Here is an 18,439-nt window from a genome sequence, read left to right on the forward strand (position 1 = left end):
TTGCCACCTCTCTTTTTGCTTTTCGACGCCACTCCTTATACTCCTGCCGACTTTCTTCATCTCTCTGACTATCCCACTTCTTTTAGCCAACCCCTTCTTCCTTATACTTTCCTGTACTTCCTCATTCCACCACCAAGTCTCCTTATCTTCCTTCCTCTGTCCAGATGTCACACCAAGTACCTTCCGAGCTATCTCCCTCACAACTTCTGCTGTCGTTGCCCAATCATCCCACCCCATCTTTACCACCATCCAGCGCCTGTCTCACCTCCTCCCTAAATTTCACGCAACAGTCTTCCTCCTTCAGCTTCCACCATCTGGTCCTTGGTTCAGCCCTCACTCTCTTCCTCAACCTCACCTCGAAAGTCATCCTACAGACCACCAATCGATGCTGTCGAGCTACACTCTCCCCTGCCACAACCTTACAGTCACTAATCTCTTTCAGGTTGCATCTCCTACTTAAGATGTAATCCACCTGTGTGCACTTTCCTCCACTCTTGTATGTCACCCTGTGTTCCTCCTTCTTCTTGAAATACGTGTTTACCACTGCCATTTCCATTCTTTTTGCAAACTCTACCACCATTTGCCCTTCCACATTTCTCTTGTTGAGACCGTACCTCCCATCACCTCCTCATACTCTTTATTCCCTTCCCCAACATGTCCATTGAAATCTGCTCCAATCACCACTCTTTCATCCTTGGATACACTCTCCACCACTTCATCTAACTCACTCCAGAAATCTTCTTTATATTCCATCTCACACCCCATATGTGGGGCATATGCACTGATGACATTCATCATCACCCCTTCAATTTCCAACTTCACACTCATCACTCGGTCAGACACCCTCCTCACCTCCAATACCCTCTTGACATGATCTTCCTTCAGGATTATCCCGACACCATTTCTCCTCCCATCCACACCATGGTAGAACAGTTTGACACCACCTCCAATGCTCCTCGCCTTACTCCCCATCCACTTGGTCTCTTGTACACACAGTATGTCCACCTTTCTTCTGGGCATCATATCAGCCAACTCTGCGCCCTTTGCCAGTCATCGTCCCAACATTCAGAGTTCCAACTCTCACCTCCACACTTCTACCCTTCCCCCTCTCCCACTGCCTCCCGGACTCGCCTTCCCCGTCTCCTTCTCCTCCTTCGCCCAGCAGTAGCACAATTCCACTGGTACCCTGCTGACCACCGGTACCGGTGGCGGTCGTTGGTAACCCGGGCCTCGACCGATCCGGTATGAAAATTCGTTTTGTTGTCCGCATAATGATTTGGCATAGGTTTTACGCCGGATGCCCTTCCTGACGCAACCCTGGTCGCCTCTTACGACACACAGGGATATGGTACACCCTATTCTAACCGGGGCATACACCGGGCCCCAGTACAACTGGTGCTCATTTCGCCGACCTCGGAAGGATGGCAGGCTGAGTCAACCCCCCTGGTGTTTTCGACTTGGTTTATATATATTTATATATATATATATTTATATATATACACATTATATAAATACATATATAAATACATATATATATATATATATATATATATACATACATATATTAATTCAGTGTCCCAACGGGGCTTGAACTCAGGACCTCTTGGGTCCCAAGCCACTGCCCTTACCACTCTGCGCCAACACCAGGCTAATATATATATATATATATATATATATATATATATATATATATATATATATATATATATATATATATATATATATATATATATATATATATATATATATATATATATATATATATATATATATATATGTATATGGATCAAACTTTAAAAGTATTAGGCCATTGGGTACGCGTGTAGCCAAATGGCTTGTGCGGAATTCGCTGTTGAACTCTCATTAACAGGTCAGAGTGCTGGAGTGTGGATATGACATGGGTGTGATGTGCCAAATGGTCTTCTCCTGTACCTAAGTTTCTTTGTCCTCCCTTTTCGATAGGTGCTGACACCAATTCCGTGCTTTCATTTTCAGCAACGTCGTGCTCTTTTCAAAGTGTCCATTTTGTTTTTTTTGGAGGGGGAGTGTTTGCTTTTGACACAATCTTTTCCAGGTGCACAGTCATATTTCTCGCTGGCCAGGTACACCTGGGTATATTGAAGACTCGTATCATGTGAATTCCCATAAAGTCTCGTCTTTTTCCTGCTTGTTGTATTTGCCATACGCCAGTACGTCAAGAGGGACGTGAAGCTCGTGCTAATTGGAAACAAGTGCGACTTGGAGAAGGGGCGAGTTGTGTCCAAGGAGAGGGGAGAACAGGTACTGCACCTGACTGTTCTGTATCCCTGAGGATTTTTGACCTACGTTTATTGAGATGTGGTGTTTCGGTCTTCTCTTTAATCCTCAATGGTCGTAAATGGCTTGTGGGAATGCCGTGCCAACCGGGATTCTGATTATACAAAATGGAGGTCTTGTTTGTGTAACCCCGCATGCTGATGTACTTCATCCGTACCACAGAGGTACCGTTTCATCCATATCGGTGTTTTGTTTTGTGGCGCGCATTTTGTTGACAAAATCGAGGCTCACAGAAGAGCGAAGTGACAGAAGGTAGTTCGTTCATGCCCACGTGGCCAGGAGGAACCTCCATTGATGTGTCCTCGTCGCATCTCATTTTGAAAGCTGGCGCCGCTGTGTTCCACCGGCATTGGTACTCAGCACGGAAGTGATCTATGTACTTATTGAATTGTGTTCTGTGCTCAGGCTGCGATGGGACACAATATGGAGTTGTTTGAGACGAGCGCCATTTTAAATATCAACATCAGCGACGCGTTCTTCACGTTGATCGAAGACATTCTGAGTGAGGTACGGGATGTTGTGAACGGGCGTTTCTTGCTTCCTGGTTCTCTGGCAACCCAGGCCAAGTTCATGATGGCGTTTCATCCGTATCAGTGTTTTCTTTTGTTTTTGGCGGGTAATTTTGTTGACAAAATCGAGGCTCATAGAAGAGCGAGGTGACAGAAGGTAGTGACAATGGGGCCACTGGTTAATATAACAATCAAGGGAATGAGCTAACAACAACAGAAGAGAGAGAGAGAGAGAGAGAGAGTGAGAGAGAGAGAGAGAGAGAGAGAGAGAGAGAGAGAGAGAGAGAGAGAGAGAGAGAGAGATAGAGAGAGAGAGAGAGAGAGAGAGAGAGAGAGAGAGAGAGAGAGAGAGAGAGAGAGAGAGAGAGAGAGAGAGAGAGAGAGAGAGAGAGAGAGAGAGAGAGAGAGAGAGAGAGAGAGAGAGAGAGAGAGAGAGAGAGAGAGAGAGAGAGAGAGAGAGAGAGAGAGAGAGAGCGCTAACACAGTAATCTGCAAGTAAGAGTCTAAGGGGGTCAATGGAGGAAGGAAAGATCATCTGTAGGGATGGGGGATGAGATGTCGTGACACCACTTGATTAAGGACCTGAAGGGACGAGTAGGATAGAACTTCGTCTGGAAGACATTTCCCGAAATGGGGGAAAAGAGGAATATAGGAATGGATTTTTGGGATCGAACCCAGAAGGGGGTTCGTGGAAGGACGTGTCCGTCCTGGAGGAGCTACGGGGGGGGCGAGAGAGATAAGGGAGCAGGTGTTGGCACAAAGTATTAGCGTTGGACCAGTCATGACCACAACACCATCAGGTGTCTTAAACTATATTAAATAATCGGGTGAACATTTTATTAAGGTAAATTGGGAGAGGGTTTGCGGCTTGGGGGGAGAGGGAGGGAAGATCTCCTTATGAATGGTAAAATAAAATGATGTCGCTGTCTCTAGATGTTTGGCGAACAAGCTGGTGTGCGCTTGCAATAACGAGACTGTACGATCTAACTTTAGAAATGCATCTTCTTCTTCTCTCTAGATGCCAGAACAAGAGCCAGAGAGAGTGGTGGAAGGAATAGATTTGGTGGTTTCGAGCAGCAGTGGTGGAGAGGTGGATTGGAGGAGCAGATGCTGTCCATGTTGACCCTTCCCTCATCCCCCCCTTGCTGCCTGCACTTGAATGTGGTTGTAAAATTGGTGGCTTTTCCCTCCAGGTCACGAAAGACCTTGTTGCACGTAACACCGCCACACCAGGATGCTAATAAACCGAAAGCACCCCGACTGAGTAGAGTTGCCTCAGTGATGTGAGTGATGAAGGCTCAAATGCTCATCGGTGATGGTTGTGCCATACTTGACACTTCACTCCATTTCCTTTGTCATCCTTTACGGAATAAAACCACCCCATGGGGGAGGTGACCCCTTTCCGGTCCACAGATGCAACGCTTTGTACCATGGAAACTCTCTGACCCAAATTGCTTTGAACCATAATAGATACTGTTGGAAGTCACCAGTCCTGGTGGGATTTTTGTCAAGGAGGGAAAAAACCTCGAATGGTGAAAATATTAAAAAGCACTACAAAGCCATTGTAGATGCCCAGGAGGGGATTCGCTGTGTCGTGCATGCTCGTCACGTGACCAATAACAACCTTGATCAAAATATCAGAATCAAAGCATTAATGAAGGGGCAAGCAGGGATTTTAGGATGAGCAATCTGGTGTTGTGTCTAGTACGACGCGTACCTGGCTGGAAATGGCGATGAGGACAGGCAATCGTCTCTCGAACCGTCCGTGTCGACAACGAATCAGAGAGCAGGTTTCCGAGAAGAAGCAACCAGACCTCCAACTAAACTCGCGCATGCATGGCCGCGGCTCTTATCTCCCCAGGTACTCGCCTTCCGGGACGTTATTGGACTTGCCATTGGATGCCCACTGCCGGTGAATGGCTCCGCCTTTTGGGTGGCACCGCCCCTCTCAAGTGTTCCAGAACTCTATTCTCTGACCTGGCCTCCAGTTATTGGTTCCATTGAAAGCGCAAAGTGCTTTCTGTGTGCTTTTGTGCCCACTGTTGTCAGGCTGCACTCATTGGTGGTCATCAGTGAGGACGCTGTGCAGGACCGAATGGCACCCAAGTGCTGTGATTCAGGCAATTGGTTCCATAAGTTTTGTAGTTTTTTTTATCAACTGGATCTGGGATAAAGGTGCATCCACCCACCTCAACCCCCCCTGCCCCCCATGGAAAGAAAACAAACAAACAACCTCACTGGTAGAGCTGGGAACGTGGCTGTGATGGTGTGCAAGAAAATGGAATGTCCTTCAATGATTAATGTGCGAGTGTCAAGAGAGGAGGTGGAGAGCAATTTACCAATTGTGCCATTTGGCAGAATGATCGATTCCAGTGGTGCAGGCAGGCAGACAGGTTCCCCAAAACACTGATCTCATCATTGGGAGGGATCGTGTGCTTGGAATCATCCCATTGGACCTTTCTTGTCATCAATGCTGGCAGACGGGTCCTCCAGCAGAACTTCCATCCCATTGGACATGTACAGGGTATGGTCCCAATATCCTCCTACTCCTCCCACACTCTCTTCCATCCCATTCTTCTCTCATAGCTGAGTCTCGCTCGGCACGGAATCAATCCAGTAACCCTGCGCTGAACCCTCTTGATCGCAGCGACTGCATGTCCTTCCTGAGTTGTGGCGACCAAAATTGCACACAATATTCCACATGTGGCCCTCACGATGTTCACACCACCTCTTCTGATTTACAATCGATCCCCCTCCGAATAAAACCGCAGTTTCACCGATTGCTGCCTTGTCCTCTCCGTTTCCTTTGACCAACCTCCAAAATAAAACATGAGGTCCCACCGAGATTTGAAGTCAGATCACTGTATTCAAAGTCCAGTGTTAACCATGACACCATTGGACCTTGTGTGTATGTTATCAGATGGAAAACCAAATCCCACATTGGAATCATCAGAAGCAATATGAACAACCAACGAGTAAAGCTGAAGCGATCAAGAGGAACATGAATAAGATTCGGGTTTCAGCAACCACTCTCAAACCCATCCAGGTACAGCCAGGTGAGCGTTATTCAAAACAGTTTCCTTAGAATTCACTTCTCCGAAGACAGATATACAAATAAAGAGTGAAAGTGAAATGGGGATAAAAGAGGGGACAATGAACAAAAAGAACCAAGAATAAGGACAAACAAAGAGAAATCTCCCTCCACATATCATGAACTTTCGATACGGTCTGGCATCCCGCACTGCTCAACAAACTCTCTTCCTATGGTATCCAAGGTGATCTCCACTCATGGCTCGCAGACTTCCTCTCTTGTCGCAGCCAACATGTGGCCCTTAAAGGAGTTCCATCATCCCCTCTTCCTGTCCAGGCTGGAGTTCCTCAATCCAGTGTTCTGTGCCCTGTTCTTTTTCTGGTTTTCATCAAGGATCTCTCCAACTCTCTGGAAAATCCTCTTCATCTCTTTGCTGATGACTCCACCCTCTGCCGTCCCGTCGGTCATCCGTCTGATTGGCAGGAAGAAGGTTCTTCACTCTCTGCAAACCTGGATAAAATCACAAACTGGTCCAACACATGGAACATGTCTTTCAGTCATGACAAATCTAACACCCTCACCATCTCTCTCCAAAAGGATGGTCTGGAAATCCCTCACAACCCCCACCAACCCCCCCCCCAATCTACTTTCTCAACAATCCTCTTGAAGAAGTCCTTTCCTTCAAGCTTCTGGGTCTCACGATCTGCCATGATCATTCCTGGGAAAGTCACATTTCCAAGCTGGTCTCCAAAGCCAGTCGCCGACAGGGAATCCACTGTCGTGCAAAGTCCTTCCTTGGCCGACCTTAGCTGCTGACCACATACAAAGTTTTCGTCCGCAGCCTGATGGAGTACTGCTCTCCCCTCTGGGCTGGTGCTCCCACCTCTCACTTTTCTCGACTTCACGCTGTGGAAACCAATGCTTTTAGAAACGTTGGTATCTCCCGCGATGAAGCTGATACTTTGGTCTCTCACTCACTCACCGCAGGCAGGTCAGTGGACTTTCTGTCTTCCACCATCTCTTCCCTGGTCTCACCCCCCCTGCTCTGTCTGCGATATGTCCCCACCATATTTTCAAACCCAAGCTCTGCTCAACTGAGTGATTTCCAACCCAAGTTCCACACAACTGGGTGATTTCCAACCCAAGCTCCACCAAACTGGGTGATTTCCAACCCTAGTTCCACCCAACTGCGTAATTTCCAACCCCAGCTCCGCCCAACTGGGTGATTTCCAACCATAGCACCGTCCAACTGGGTGATTTCCAACTCCAGTTCCACCCAACTGGGTGATTTCCAACCCCAGCTCCGCCCAACTGCGTGATTTCAAACCCTAGCACCGCCCAACTGCGTAATTTCCAACCCCAGCTCCGCCCAACTGGGTGATTTCCAACCATAGCACCGTCCAACTGGGTGATTTGCAACTCCAGTTCCACCCAACTGGGTGATTTCCAACCCCAGCTCCGCCCAACTGCGTGATTTCAAACCCTAGCACCGCCCAACTGGGTGATATCCAACCCCAGCTCCGCCCAACTGGGTAATTTCCAACCCCAGCTCCGCCCAACTGGGTGATTTCCAACCATAGCAACGCCCAACTGGGTGATTTCCAACTCCAGTTCCACCCAACTGGGTGATTTCCAACCCCAGCTCCGCCCAACTGGGTGATTTCCAACCCCAGCTCCGCCCAACTGTGTGATTTCCAACCCTAGCACCGCCCAACTGGGTGATTTCCAACCCTAGCACCGCCCAACTGGGTGATTTCCAACCCCAGCTCCGCCCAACTGTGTGATTTCCAACCCTAGCACCGCCCAACTGGGTGATTTACAACCCCAGCTCCGCCCAACTGGGTGATTTCCAACCCCAGCTCCGCCCAACTGGGTGATTTCCAACCCCAGCTCCGCCCAACTGGGTGATTTCCAACCCCAGCTCCGCCCAACTGGGTGATTTCCAACCCTAGCTCCGCCCAATTGGGTGATTTCCAACCCTCGCTCTGCCCAACTGAGTGATTTCTAACCCCAGCTCCGCCCAACTGGCTGATTTCCAACCCGAGCTCCGCCCAACTGAGTGATTTCCAACACGAGCTTCGCCCAACTGAGTGATTTCCAACACTATCTCCGCCCTTTTTTTTCCAACACGCCCCGCTCCAACACTTGCTCCACCCTCCGAACTTCAAATACTTTTGGAAGGGACTGACATGCTGGATCATTTGTACTGGCTAATTCTTTCAGCTGTCGAGTTCTCAGACCAGAAGTGTGAAAAAGCTTGACAACCCACTTAGTTTCTGCAGCAAGTGGCTTACTTCGGACACTGGATCCGTGACTGACTTCCAAGCTGACTGAGTGCGATGAACAGCACCACCAGATTTTCAGTTTTGGGATTTCAGTCAATGGAATCAAATCATGCCCACAGACCTTTTCTTTCTCCAGTATTAACACTGGCTCCATCAGTTACTATTGATGACATATTTTGAAAAATATATTCTGAAGTGGGTTCACCAACTTCTTGCGTACCTTGTCAAAGGATACAAAGGAACGAAAAATCGATAAAATTAAAAAAATTAAAAAAATAGCCATTACAAATGCTTCTCAGACTCAGAGAATCTCAAACACTGGATCATGGCACCTGCCTCAAAGATTTGTGCAGTTCTAAAATTTCCTTAAAATAAACCCTGCACCATGGGTGCGACTCCTCGTGTAAAATGTTCCAATGTTAATTATGACGTCACAGGTTGGTGTTGTGGCAGCCTTGTTGGAAAAAACTTTGGACCTCTGTATCTCTGAATCCACACCAAGGAAAAATTTGACACATTTCAAGTACTCCTCATGGGGAATGAGTGTGATTTTTAAAAATGACGTCATAGGTAACCTCGTTATGACATCATAATTGCATATGTTGAACGCTACATCTGATCAGTATAAAAAATTTTGAGGGTCATCTCAGGATAAAATGGTTCACAGAAAAAATTTCATGACATCATCGGGCGCATCATTCGGCAACAATATTGTTTACAAAAAAAATCAAAAAACCTTCAGCATCTTCTCTGAATTGGCTGAGCAGATCGAGGTGAAACTTTACACGTATGACCGCCTGTCCAAGAGGAACAAAAGGTTCACACATATGATGTCATTGGTCGCATGGTTTGGCAGCCACATTAGATTGACCCTAAAACCTATAAAAATCTTCTCCAGCACGGCTGGACAAATTGAGGAGAAATTTCACACAAGTATTTCCCAATTCTTGGGTGTGTAATTTTGTTGAACAATAATTGATCAGTCACACGGTTTGGCAGCCATGTTGCATTGAAGAATAATATAAAATAATGTTTTCTCTCTCTCTATTGAGTGCAGCCTGTGGCTGCTGATGGTTGCATCACTGGTTGGGACGCGGCTATGCCGCTGATGCAGTGTTCCCCTTACCAGTACACTGGTGCTCATTTTGCCGACCTCGGAAGGATGACAGACAGGCTGAGTCAACCTCGTGGTGTATTTTTAATTTAGCGGCCAACGGGACTTGAACTCAGGACCCGAGGATCCCAAGCCGCCACCCTAAACCAACACCAGGCTTATGTTTTCTCTGTAACCCCTTAATAAACCGACGTGAAGCTTCATATTTATGATCGAGTAGTGATGGGGAATACATGTTTTTAATTTCAACTTGATCGGACACATGGTCTGGCAGCTAGAATTATTTAATTGTTGATATGTATTCTTGTTTTTTTTGAATAAGGTGAACTTGGCTACACCCGGATAGGTTTCAAGGTGGAGGAGTTGAAATGCAAATGCTATCCAGGTTCCTCCAGATGACTTAATCTTTACTTTGTGCTTGTTCGGGTTTCTTCTGATCACTCCAATGCAGGACCATACCTATTTGGTTTTCCATTTGATTTGATTTGAATTTATTTTCATCACATTCTGAATTCAATTGAATAATAAATAAACGTCATGGGTCAGGGTCAGGTGTCCGATCAAAGCAGGGTGTCTTGGTACTTGGTCTGCAGTCTCTTGATTACTCTTTTTCTTGTTATCACTTCATTACGTTGCTACAATTGGAAGATTTTTTTTTTTTCTATTCGTACAGATCACTCTCACCAATTAATAATCAAAACCTTTGGTTGTGGATCAAGATAAAGTACCGGCTTTGGTGGTTCTGTAATGTCTCATGCATGGTGAGAACAAGGTACCCCGTGGGGGGCACCTTCTCCAACGTATACACCTTTGGGAATTTAGAACTTCACACTGTGGCTTTTGTTATACCATGTGACATAACTATTTTGTGCTGCATTACCATTTTCTGCAGAAAGTGAATTTACAAACCTGTATTTTTGTCAATTAAATGTTTGGTTCCGTTTTATATTCTAGTCCTTTTACCTTGTATGATTAGTTTGAGTATTTGTCCATTTCATACATGTAGGGATTACTGTTATCAAGAGGGTGGAAGGGCAATTCCCAATTATATATGTTGGGTGAAGAGATTCGATATTTAGATGGATTCACAATAATACTCACAGGATGGGAGAGGGATTCCCTAAAAGAGGAGGTGACGTAACTAACCGAGTTCCGTGCCCTCGGCGCACACTCGGATTACTGCCGAGCAATACAGTGAGTGTATGCTGACTCACGAGAGCAAATCACGTAGGGTACAACTTCCCGTCGAACTATACCTGTAAACTGTGTGAGAGCAATGGAGGAAAGGCCAACCAACAATCTACATTTACACACACAATAGTGAAAAGCACATTATTTACATGTCTTTTGTCACAAAAGCAAGCAATCATTAAAGCGAGTATTTACGGGTGAAATGCACAGAAGTGCAAACTTAACCCAAACGAGTATTCTTAGACAGTCTTATTCACAGAAAAGACATATGGCCATCATCCATTCGAGGAGGAAAAGACAAGAAGAACTGGAAGAAAAGAAAAGCATGGAGGATGGGGTTGAGTTGTTCCCTCACCTCACACAGCCCAATGAGGGGTGTGCCAGTCCAAATATACTTGAGAGAGGGGAGGGGGATGGGGGAAAGATGGGCAATGGCGATGCGGTGTGACGGCGTCTCTGAGGTGTCCATCACCAGTAGGCAAGTTCTCTTTGACGTCCCAGGTATGCCAGTTGCACACCGCTCTGTTTCTGCTGTGCACCTGGAACAAACAGCTCCACGCGGACCGAGCAGCATTCTGGCCTTTCTCCTTGCTCTTTTCCGCACTACGAGCTTCTTCCTTCTCCTCGCAGGACCAGCTTTTTCGGCGACTCTCCCTGTACACTCATTTTGTTTCTTCCTCCTCACAGGACATGACTTTTTCCATCTCGTCTCATGCGAGCTTCTTTCATTGGTGCACATTCGATGGGGGCTTGTCCATGATGCAGCTTGTTCAAAAGTACATGTCATTCTGTGGTGATGGCCGCGATTACCCTCACCCCTCCTTTGACATGCCCAAGGCAACGACATGGGTCCCTGCTCCCTCCCGCACAAACATTCAATCTCCAGTGCGCACTCTGTATTGTGCATATTCGACGCACTGCACTCGATGGCACAAGAGAAAGCGTCGCAAACCACTTCCTACTCAATAAGCATTGTGCCCGCACAACAAACGTGGACACGCAGGGAAGAAGTCCAGGGAAGGAAGAATGTGGGAAGCAATTCTTATCACATCTCCCCCTCTGCCCACCCCCTCAATTTTTGTTCCTCCCCCCACCCGCTCCCATCTTCACAATACCACTCATGACCCGGTCTCATCCTTCCCTTCTCCCCACCTCTCCCTTCTCTCTCCTCCCCCATGGCTCTGCCTGCTCTTATCATCTCCTCTCTCCCTCAAAGCTTCCTTCTCACCCGTCCCTCTCAAATCAGCCACCTCCTCCCTCATCAAAGCAAACTTCTCTTTCTCTCCCCCACCCTTCTCAAAAGCTACCCACTGACCATTCTCCCATAATTCTCCCCTCTCCCCCCACTTCTCAAAGCTGCTCCCCATCATGTCTACAAAGCTGCCTCCTTCTCCCACACTCTCTCTTCCAATTAATTCCCCACCTCCTCCAATCTCCTACTTCCCTTTGACCCCTCTCTTATTACTCCTCAATGTGATTCATCCCTTCACCAGCTTGCCATTTGTCTTCCTCCCCATCCGACCCTCTCCCTAACTGTCGGAGAAGATAGACTTTGAATGAACCCTGGTCGAAAACAATAAAAAAACGAAGTTCGTTATATCTCAGAGACTATGAGTCAGAGATACATGAAACTGGTATGGTAGGTTCACGGTATGTCCTAGTTATGTGTGAGAAAGAACCGTTGCTATGGACCCCTCCCTTGCCTAACAACGGCCGAAAAACCTCTAAATGTGGGGGTATTTTAACGAAAAAATCTGCAGCATTAAAGCTAGAATCATGAATATTCTTGTGCTTAATCCTCAGGTCATTCTCCATCGAACGGGCCTGACCCATCGTGTCAGGTTCTATTGGGTAGGCGACTACCCATGTCCGCCTACCGGCTTGTAGTGATACCAGTCAGTCAATAAAATCATTTTTTATTTGAAATATCTGTATACACGGACTTGGCTGTACCCACACCTATAGAGTCTATACAATATGGATCATAGTTATGCCAAGATAATTTGTGTAGAAAACAAAACTCCAGATCAAACTTACGCCCAAAAAGTTAGAAAACCTGATGCAAGCTGTTTACAAGTTCCATCTCTCGTGTCCTCAATAAACTCAGACCATCAGTATTCACTACCGGTACATCAAATTCCGACATCATATTCCAGGACACCCGTTTCATTAGATCCAGTGAACTTACATGGTCAAAAGGACACCATAACTATTCAGGGAAAATATTTTGATGTATGTGATGTACCTGGGGATGGAAATTGCTTCTTTCACTGCATAAGCTTAGCCATCCATGGGAACATTTTCAAGGCCACGTTTTACAGAAAACTGATTTGTAAAACAATCTTTGACAACTGGGATGATTGGAAAGACTATGCCTTATTATGTCAATGGCTTGGAATCCTCAAGTTCAAGTGCTTACTTCGAAAACATGGTTACTGGGAATGGGTGGGCAACAGCTTGCGAAGTCCAGGCAGCATCTTTCCTTCTGGAATGCAGCATTGTAACTTGGTTGAGGGGTGGTAGATTCAATAAAGTTTCTAGATCAAATGAAATATGTTACAATAAAGACGAATGTATTGTGGAAGATGCTTCCTTAGATGCCATCACTCTAGTGATAGTTAAAAACCATTGCAAACTTCTTCGAGAAATAATCAAGGAAGACAATGGGTGTTACAGATGTTACGGGAATGGGTGTTACGGGACAGGTGTTACAGATTCAAGGACAATACATGTCAAACAAAAGCGAATGAATGCTACACATTCAAAGGCAATACATGTAAAACAAAGGCGAAAGAATGCTACAGAAGTTACTGCTGCAAAAAATAAGAAAAAACAGAAATCACAACATCAACATCATGTAACAACATCCAACAGCACATCCAAAGCATCATGTGCACAAAATCATGCAGATAAGCCCAATGGTCTTCCAATATCTTCAAATACTAGTGACTGTGAAATAGCAGATCACAATGTGAAAGAAATGTTGAAGGACTCTGCTGAAGAAATTCACAGGCCAACAGAGACTGTCCCATGTATACCAACTGAAGAGTCAGACTTGTACCACAGTTGTAGAACACTAGGTATTGAATATGAGGTTCCTAAACCAAATGAAAACAAAAAATAACAAAATCTTTGGATTTTACGACTTCGAAGAAAAATCGAGAGAAAAAAACACTCTCTTTAACTGGAAATTGATACAAGAACACTGCCTCCTCCTCATCCATTAAACGCAAACCAAAATCTAAACCGAGCAATGGATTCGATAAGGGCTTTCGAATCAGAGCAAGTGTCATATTGATTCTCATCTTGTGAAATTTGTCATGAATGCAGATTGGAAATGAAAATGTCACCAAAAATAAAAAAATGTGTGTGCAAGATGCTCTAATGACAAAGAACCAGTCAAAATGTTCTCTGTAGAAAACAGGATGGACCCAGGAAATGTCCCACAGGAGCTGCAGCATTTGACCCTTGTTCAACACCAACTCATTTCCAGAATTTCACCAACTATAAATGTACACATGTTGAAACATGGTGGAATTGCTTCCAAATGGTCACTGTGTGGCATTTCCTCAAGCCATCAATGAACCTGCCCAAATATTTCCAAAGCTCCCTGAAGATATTAAAATCATTCGAGTTCGTAAACAGGGTAAAGATGATACAAGTTAAGAATTCAGAGTCCGGCGATATGTAGTGCAATCTGCTCTGGTCTGGTTAAAATCCCAAAATCCAGCTTATGCGGATATTATGATCAGTCAGGAAAGATTGAATCAGTTGCCTTGAGATGGTGAAATTGTCATACACACAGTGGAATATAACCCCAATACAACTACACACATCAATGACAAATGCCCTGCCCAGGAACAAATTGATTCCTGCATCAATGATATTGATAGTGAAACGGTTTCAGGTGTATTATTGCCTGAATCAGCTGTGGATATTCGCAAGCATGTTGAAAACACAGTAAAGGAGGTAATTGTGGAAGATCATGGGGGAGGTTAGGGTCAATAAACAGGGCATTGTAACTGTTCCTTGGCCAACACGAGACACAACACCAGTGTCTGAATTTACATCAAAACATTTCTTTACCCGAGCCTTCCCATATTTATTTTCATCTGGCACGGGTGATTCTCATATCAACCGTCCCCGGACATGTACTTCGATGTCTGATTGGGCAGAGCATTTGCTCTGGTATGAAGATGGTAGGTTTGCAGCACATAACTTTTTTCAAGTTTATTGTTCACAATATGATCATGAGAAAGCGTGCACTACAACAGAGTAGTTACATTGTGAAGCAGCAGTTGGGAGATGAGCACATGACGGTGGACGATCTGAAGCAAAGAATTGAAAAGGGTGATAACTCCATTGGACAGAAGATCCTTCACTTCGGAGCAAAGTTACGTGGAACATCACAGCGTTGGGCTCAGAAAGGCAAGGAGCTCAGGTCCCTTATTGAATTTCAGATAAATGCTCGAAGAGGTTTACCATCATTTCTCACAACTGGTAGTTGTGCTGAGTATGACTTTAAGCCATTACGAAGATTGTTGCAGATTTACAATCATGAAACAACGCAAAGATATTGATTTGCAGAACCAAAACGAACTGTATGCAGCTCTTCAGAGAAATACTCATATTGTTGGTCAATACTTTGACCTCCGTACTCAGGCATATTTCAGACAGGTCATGGAACCAGTTTTTGGTGTCGATACATTTTGGTATCGGCAGGAATTTGCAAAGTCTCGGGGACTGATGAGAATACATTGGCATGGCTTGTGCTGGCGATCTGATAGGGAACCACATAATCTACTGTACGAGGCTGTTCAGAAGGGACTCTCGGATGGTGAGTGCGCTGAAGAGTTATCCAGGTGGGCAAATGCTATATTTGGATTAACAGCATGTCACCCAGCTGGTACTGATGAGAATGGTCATCCCAGAAAAGATCTCTGGGCACCACCTGAAGGATTCGCACCAGCACCACCCGAGGAGAAAAATCCATCGCTCAAGTTGCTAATGGATGTTTCCGAGTCTCAAGAATCTCTTCTGGAAGATCATATCCTTTTGGCAAATCGAATCAACTTGCACCGTTGTTCCGACTACTGCTCAAAACCCCAAAAAACCATCACTCTCTCGAGTCCAAAAGGGAAACAGGACATGTAGAACGGGATTTGGTACATTAAATACTCCTGGTAGAGAGCTGCGGGAAAAACCAGCTCTTGTTAAGGATTCGAATGGCTCAAATCGTTTAGAAATGGAGCGAGACCATCCAATGTCAGTACAACATTCACAATATCACACACAGGGCTGGAGAGCAAATGGAGACGTATCAACTATTGTCTCCAAAAGCAATCCAGAGAATCCATCTGTCAATGAGATTATTGCCACTGAAAAGTATGTCTGTGAATTCGCTTGCAAGGGTAACGAACCGACTGGGGCAACTGTTGACCTTTTCAATGACATGGTCCTTCGTGCAGAGGAATCCACTGGTGCTCCAGCTAAATCACTCTGTTCCAAATTACTAATGGGTACTGTAAATCGTGATGTTTCAGCCGTTGAAGCGTCCTTTGAACTGGCATCTTTGACGCTACACCGAAGTAGGCACCAATTTCAAATGGTGAGTATGTCTGGTTCAAGAGTTTTGGAACGTCAAGGTTCAACTGTCACCAAGAACACCCCTCTTGACAAATATTTAAGTCATCCCGAGGAAGAACTTACTTTACGGAACAATTTCATTTGTAAACTGGGAAAGGTGCCAGTAATTTCCGGAAGTCAGATCCGTGCGACTTGGCCTTTGGATGAAGAATATTGCCGAACGATGCTCCTTCCTCACTGGCCAAACTGGCGGTCATTGAATGAGATTGGTGTACCGGAAGAAACATGGTGCAGGAAAATGGAACATTTTCTCCAATCCAATGACTGTCCAAGTTTTCTCAAAGCTGATATTGAGAGGGCTCGAAGGAATGCAGAAGACGGTGCCTATTCTGACCAAGAAGATGTCCCTTCAGAGAATGACTGCTCTGATATGGAGCAGCCTGAATGGATGGACCTTGTTCAGCCACATGTAACATTTGAGGACAGTGTTTCTGATTTTGTATATGATGATGGAGGAGTTGATTATCACTGGGATGCTGCTAGTCGGTTGTATCCTGTGGATGAAGCCGCAAAATGGTTCGAGTCAGTTACTGCAGAACATCGAGAAAACCAAGATGCTGAAGGTCTGCAGTTACCGGACGTCAACTTCACGTTGCTGAACAAGGATCAGCGTTTCACCTTTAATCTGGTGATGAAAACTCTGCTTGATTAGAAAGGTAATCCTGAGCACTGCAAACTCTTGCGTCTCATTGTAGGTGGCACGGCGGGTTCCGGTAAGTCATTGTTGATCAAGAGCTTGGTGAAAGCCATTCGTATTTTGTTCAACAGGAACAAAGCTGTTCAAGTTCTCTGTCCCACTGGTAATAGTGCCAATATTATTTCAGGCGTAACATTTCACAGCTTCCTCAAGGTACCTACAGGGGCAAAAACAGTGAAGGAAATGTCTGTTCCGGACGGATTACTCGGAGAAGAGCTTCGAAGGAATTGTGAGGGTGTCATTGCTTTGTTAGTAGACGAGCGCTCACCTGTCGGCTGCAATACACTCGGATGGATGGAGTTTAACAGCAGATGTGGAATGAATAATGGTTCAAATTTTTCACAACTATGGGGAGGTATTCCACTTGTTGTTTTTCTTAGTGATGATGTTCAGCTCCCCCCAGTGTGTGTGTGTGACTCTCCTGTCTACAACTGTGAAAGCAAGATTCCCGCTGCCTTACTTGGATCCCTTGTCTGGAAAGCTTTTGAGCATGCAGTTATCTTGAAATCCATAATCCGTCAGGGAAATGATGAGAAACAGCTAAAGGAAACTCTACTGTCATCACGGTACTACGAAACAACACCCGAACAAGCACACTGGCTGCAGCAATTCCAGTGGGAGCAACTTCTGTCATCCCATGGTGTTGGTTTTCCCAACTCATGCAGAAGAGTGGGATCACAATAAAATTCAAATTTTGGAGGCAAACAAATCCACACCCATAGCGAAAGTCGATACTGTTCACAAGGGTTTTCATGGCAGTAGTGCAAGAACTGATAAAGCTGGTGGTCTCTGTCGAACATTATATCTGTGTAAAGGGGCAAAAGTCATGTTGACATCAAATCTGCTGGTTGACTTTGGTCTTTTCAATGGATCAATGGGCACCGTAGTTGATATCATTTATCGAAATGGCCAAAGTCCTTGAGAATTCCTTCCAGATGTTGTAATGGTTAATTTCCCAAAGTACAATGGCTCCCCACTTTATGCAGAATCAACCACACATAGTGCCAATTGTGCCAATGGAGAGGAGGGTAGACTGCAACTGTCATGGGTGTAGCTCCCCAATCATCATGGTTTGGCTGTGTAGATTTACTTGATGCCCATCCATATGTGATGATTTGCTGGTATCCAGCATGTGCATCGTGATGTTCAGACACCAGTATTTACAGTGGTATGTATGTGAAAGCTTACAAATTCCCAAGATGGATAGTGACATTTTTCTGTTCCCCAGCTGCACCTGCAGTATGTTTGATACTGTTTGTATCATAGCGAACGTAATGAGCTTCATACTCAACGCGTGCACATGAGAGAATAGGAAACAACAACAACAACAACAACAACACAATACCCTGGCAATTTGGAATCCGTGTCGTCGGCTATGACCCTTTTGCTTCCGGTTTTTGTCATGGGGAATGATGCGTCCTGGGAGATAAAGGCATCGTCGGAGACATGAAAGACCCAAATATCAGACGTGGTGTATATTTCCTCCACTGATATATTTCCAAGCACGGCACCAAGGAACCCGGGTGATTGCGCCGAGCGAGCGGTGTATGAGCAACATGTCGAAAGTTGTTCCTGAAATGTACGAAGGTGTGAAAGAGCTCGATGCCATTCATCGTGGACATGATATTCATCAAGATATACGATAATCTT

The 18,439-nt window shown here is 45.3% G+C and overlaps 2 protein-coding genes across 2 annotated transcripts in view; one reads left to right on the forward strand and one right to left on the reverse strand.

The window, feature by feature from the left end:
• The window catches only part of LOC147007787 (ras-related protein Rab-10-like), a 31,518-nt gene extending 21,310 nt beyond the window's left edge, over window positions 1–10,208 (forward strand). Inside the window, exons 4-6 of the mRNA XM_085866418.1 lie at window positions 2,191–2,280; window positions 2,722–2,823; window positions 9,929–10,208. Coding sequence (XP_085722544.1) covers window positions 2,191–2,280; window positions 2,722–2,823; window positions 9,929–9,946 — 210 coding nt within the window. The 3' untranslated portion in view covers window positions 9,947–10,208. The remainder of the gene's footprint in view (window positions 1–2,190; window positions 2,281–2,721; window positions 2,824–9,928) is intronic.
• Window positions 1–18,399, reverse strand: part of LOC147007788 (uncharacterized) — a 29,769-nt gene extending 11,370 nt beyond the window's left edge. Inside the window, exon 1 of the mRNA XM_085866410.1 lies at window positions 12,866–18,399. The gene's annotated coding sequence lies outside the window, so the exon portion shown is untranslated. The remainder of the gene's footprint in view (window positions 1–12,865) is intronic.
• Window positions 18,400–18,439: the final 40 nt, after the last annotated feature.

Source organism: Eptatretus burgeri, chromosome 25 (assembly GCF_056783735.1).
Source record: "Eptatretus burgeri isolate ZD-2024b chromosome 25, Ebu_testis_v1, whole genome shotgun sequence".
Taxonomy (NCBI): Eukaryota; Metazoa; Chordata; class Myxini; order Myxiniformes; family Myxinidae; genus Eptatretus; species Eptatretus burgeri.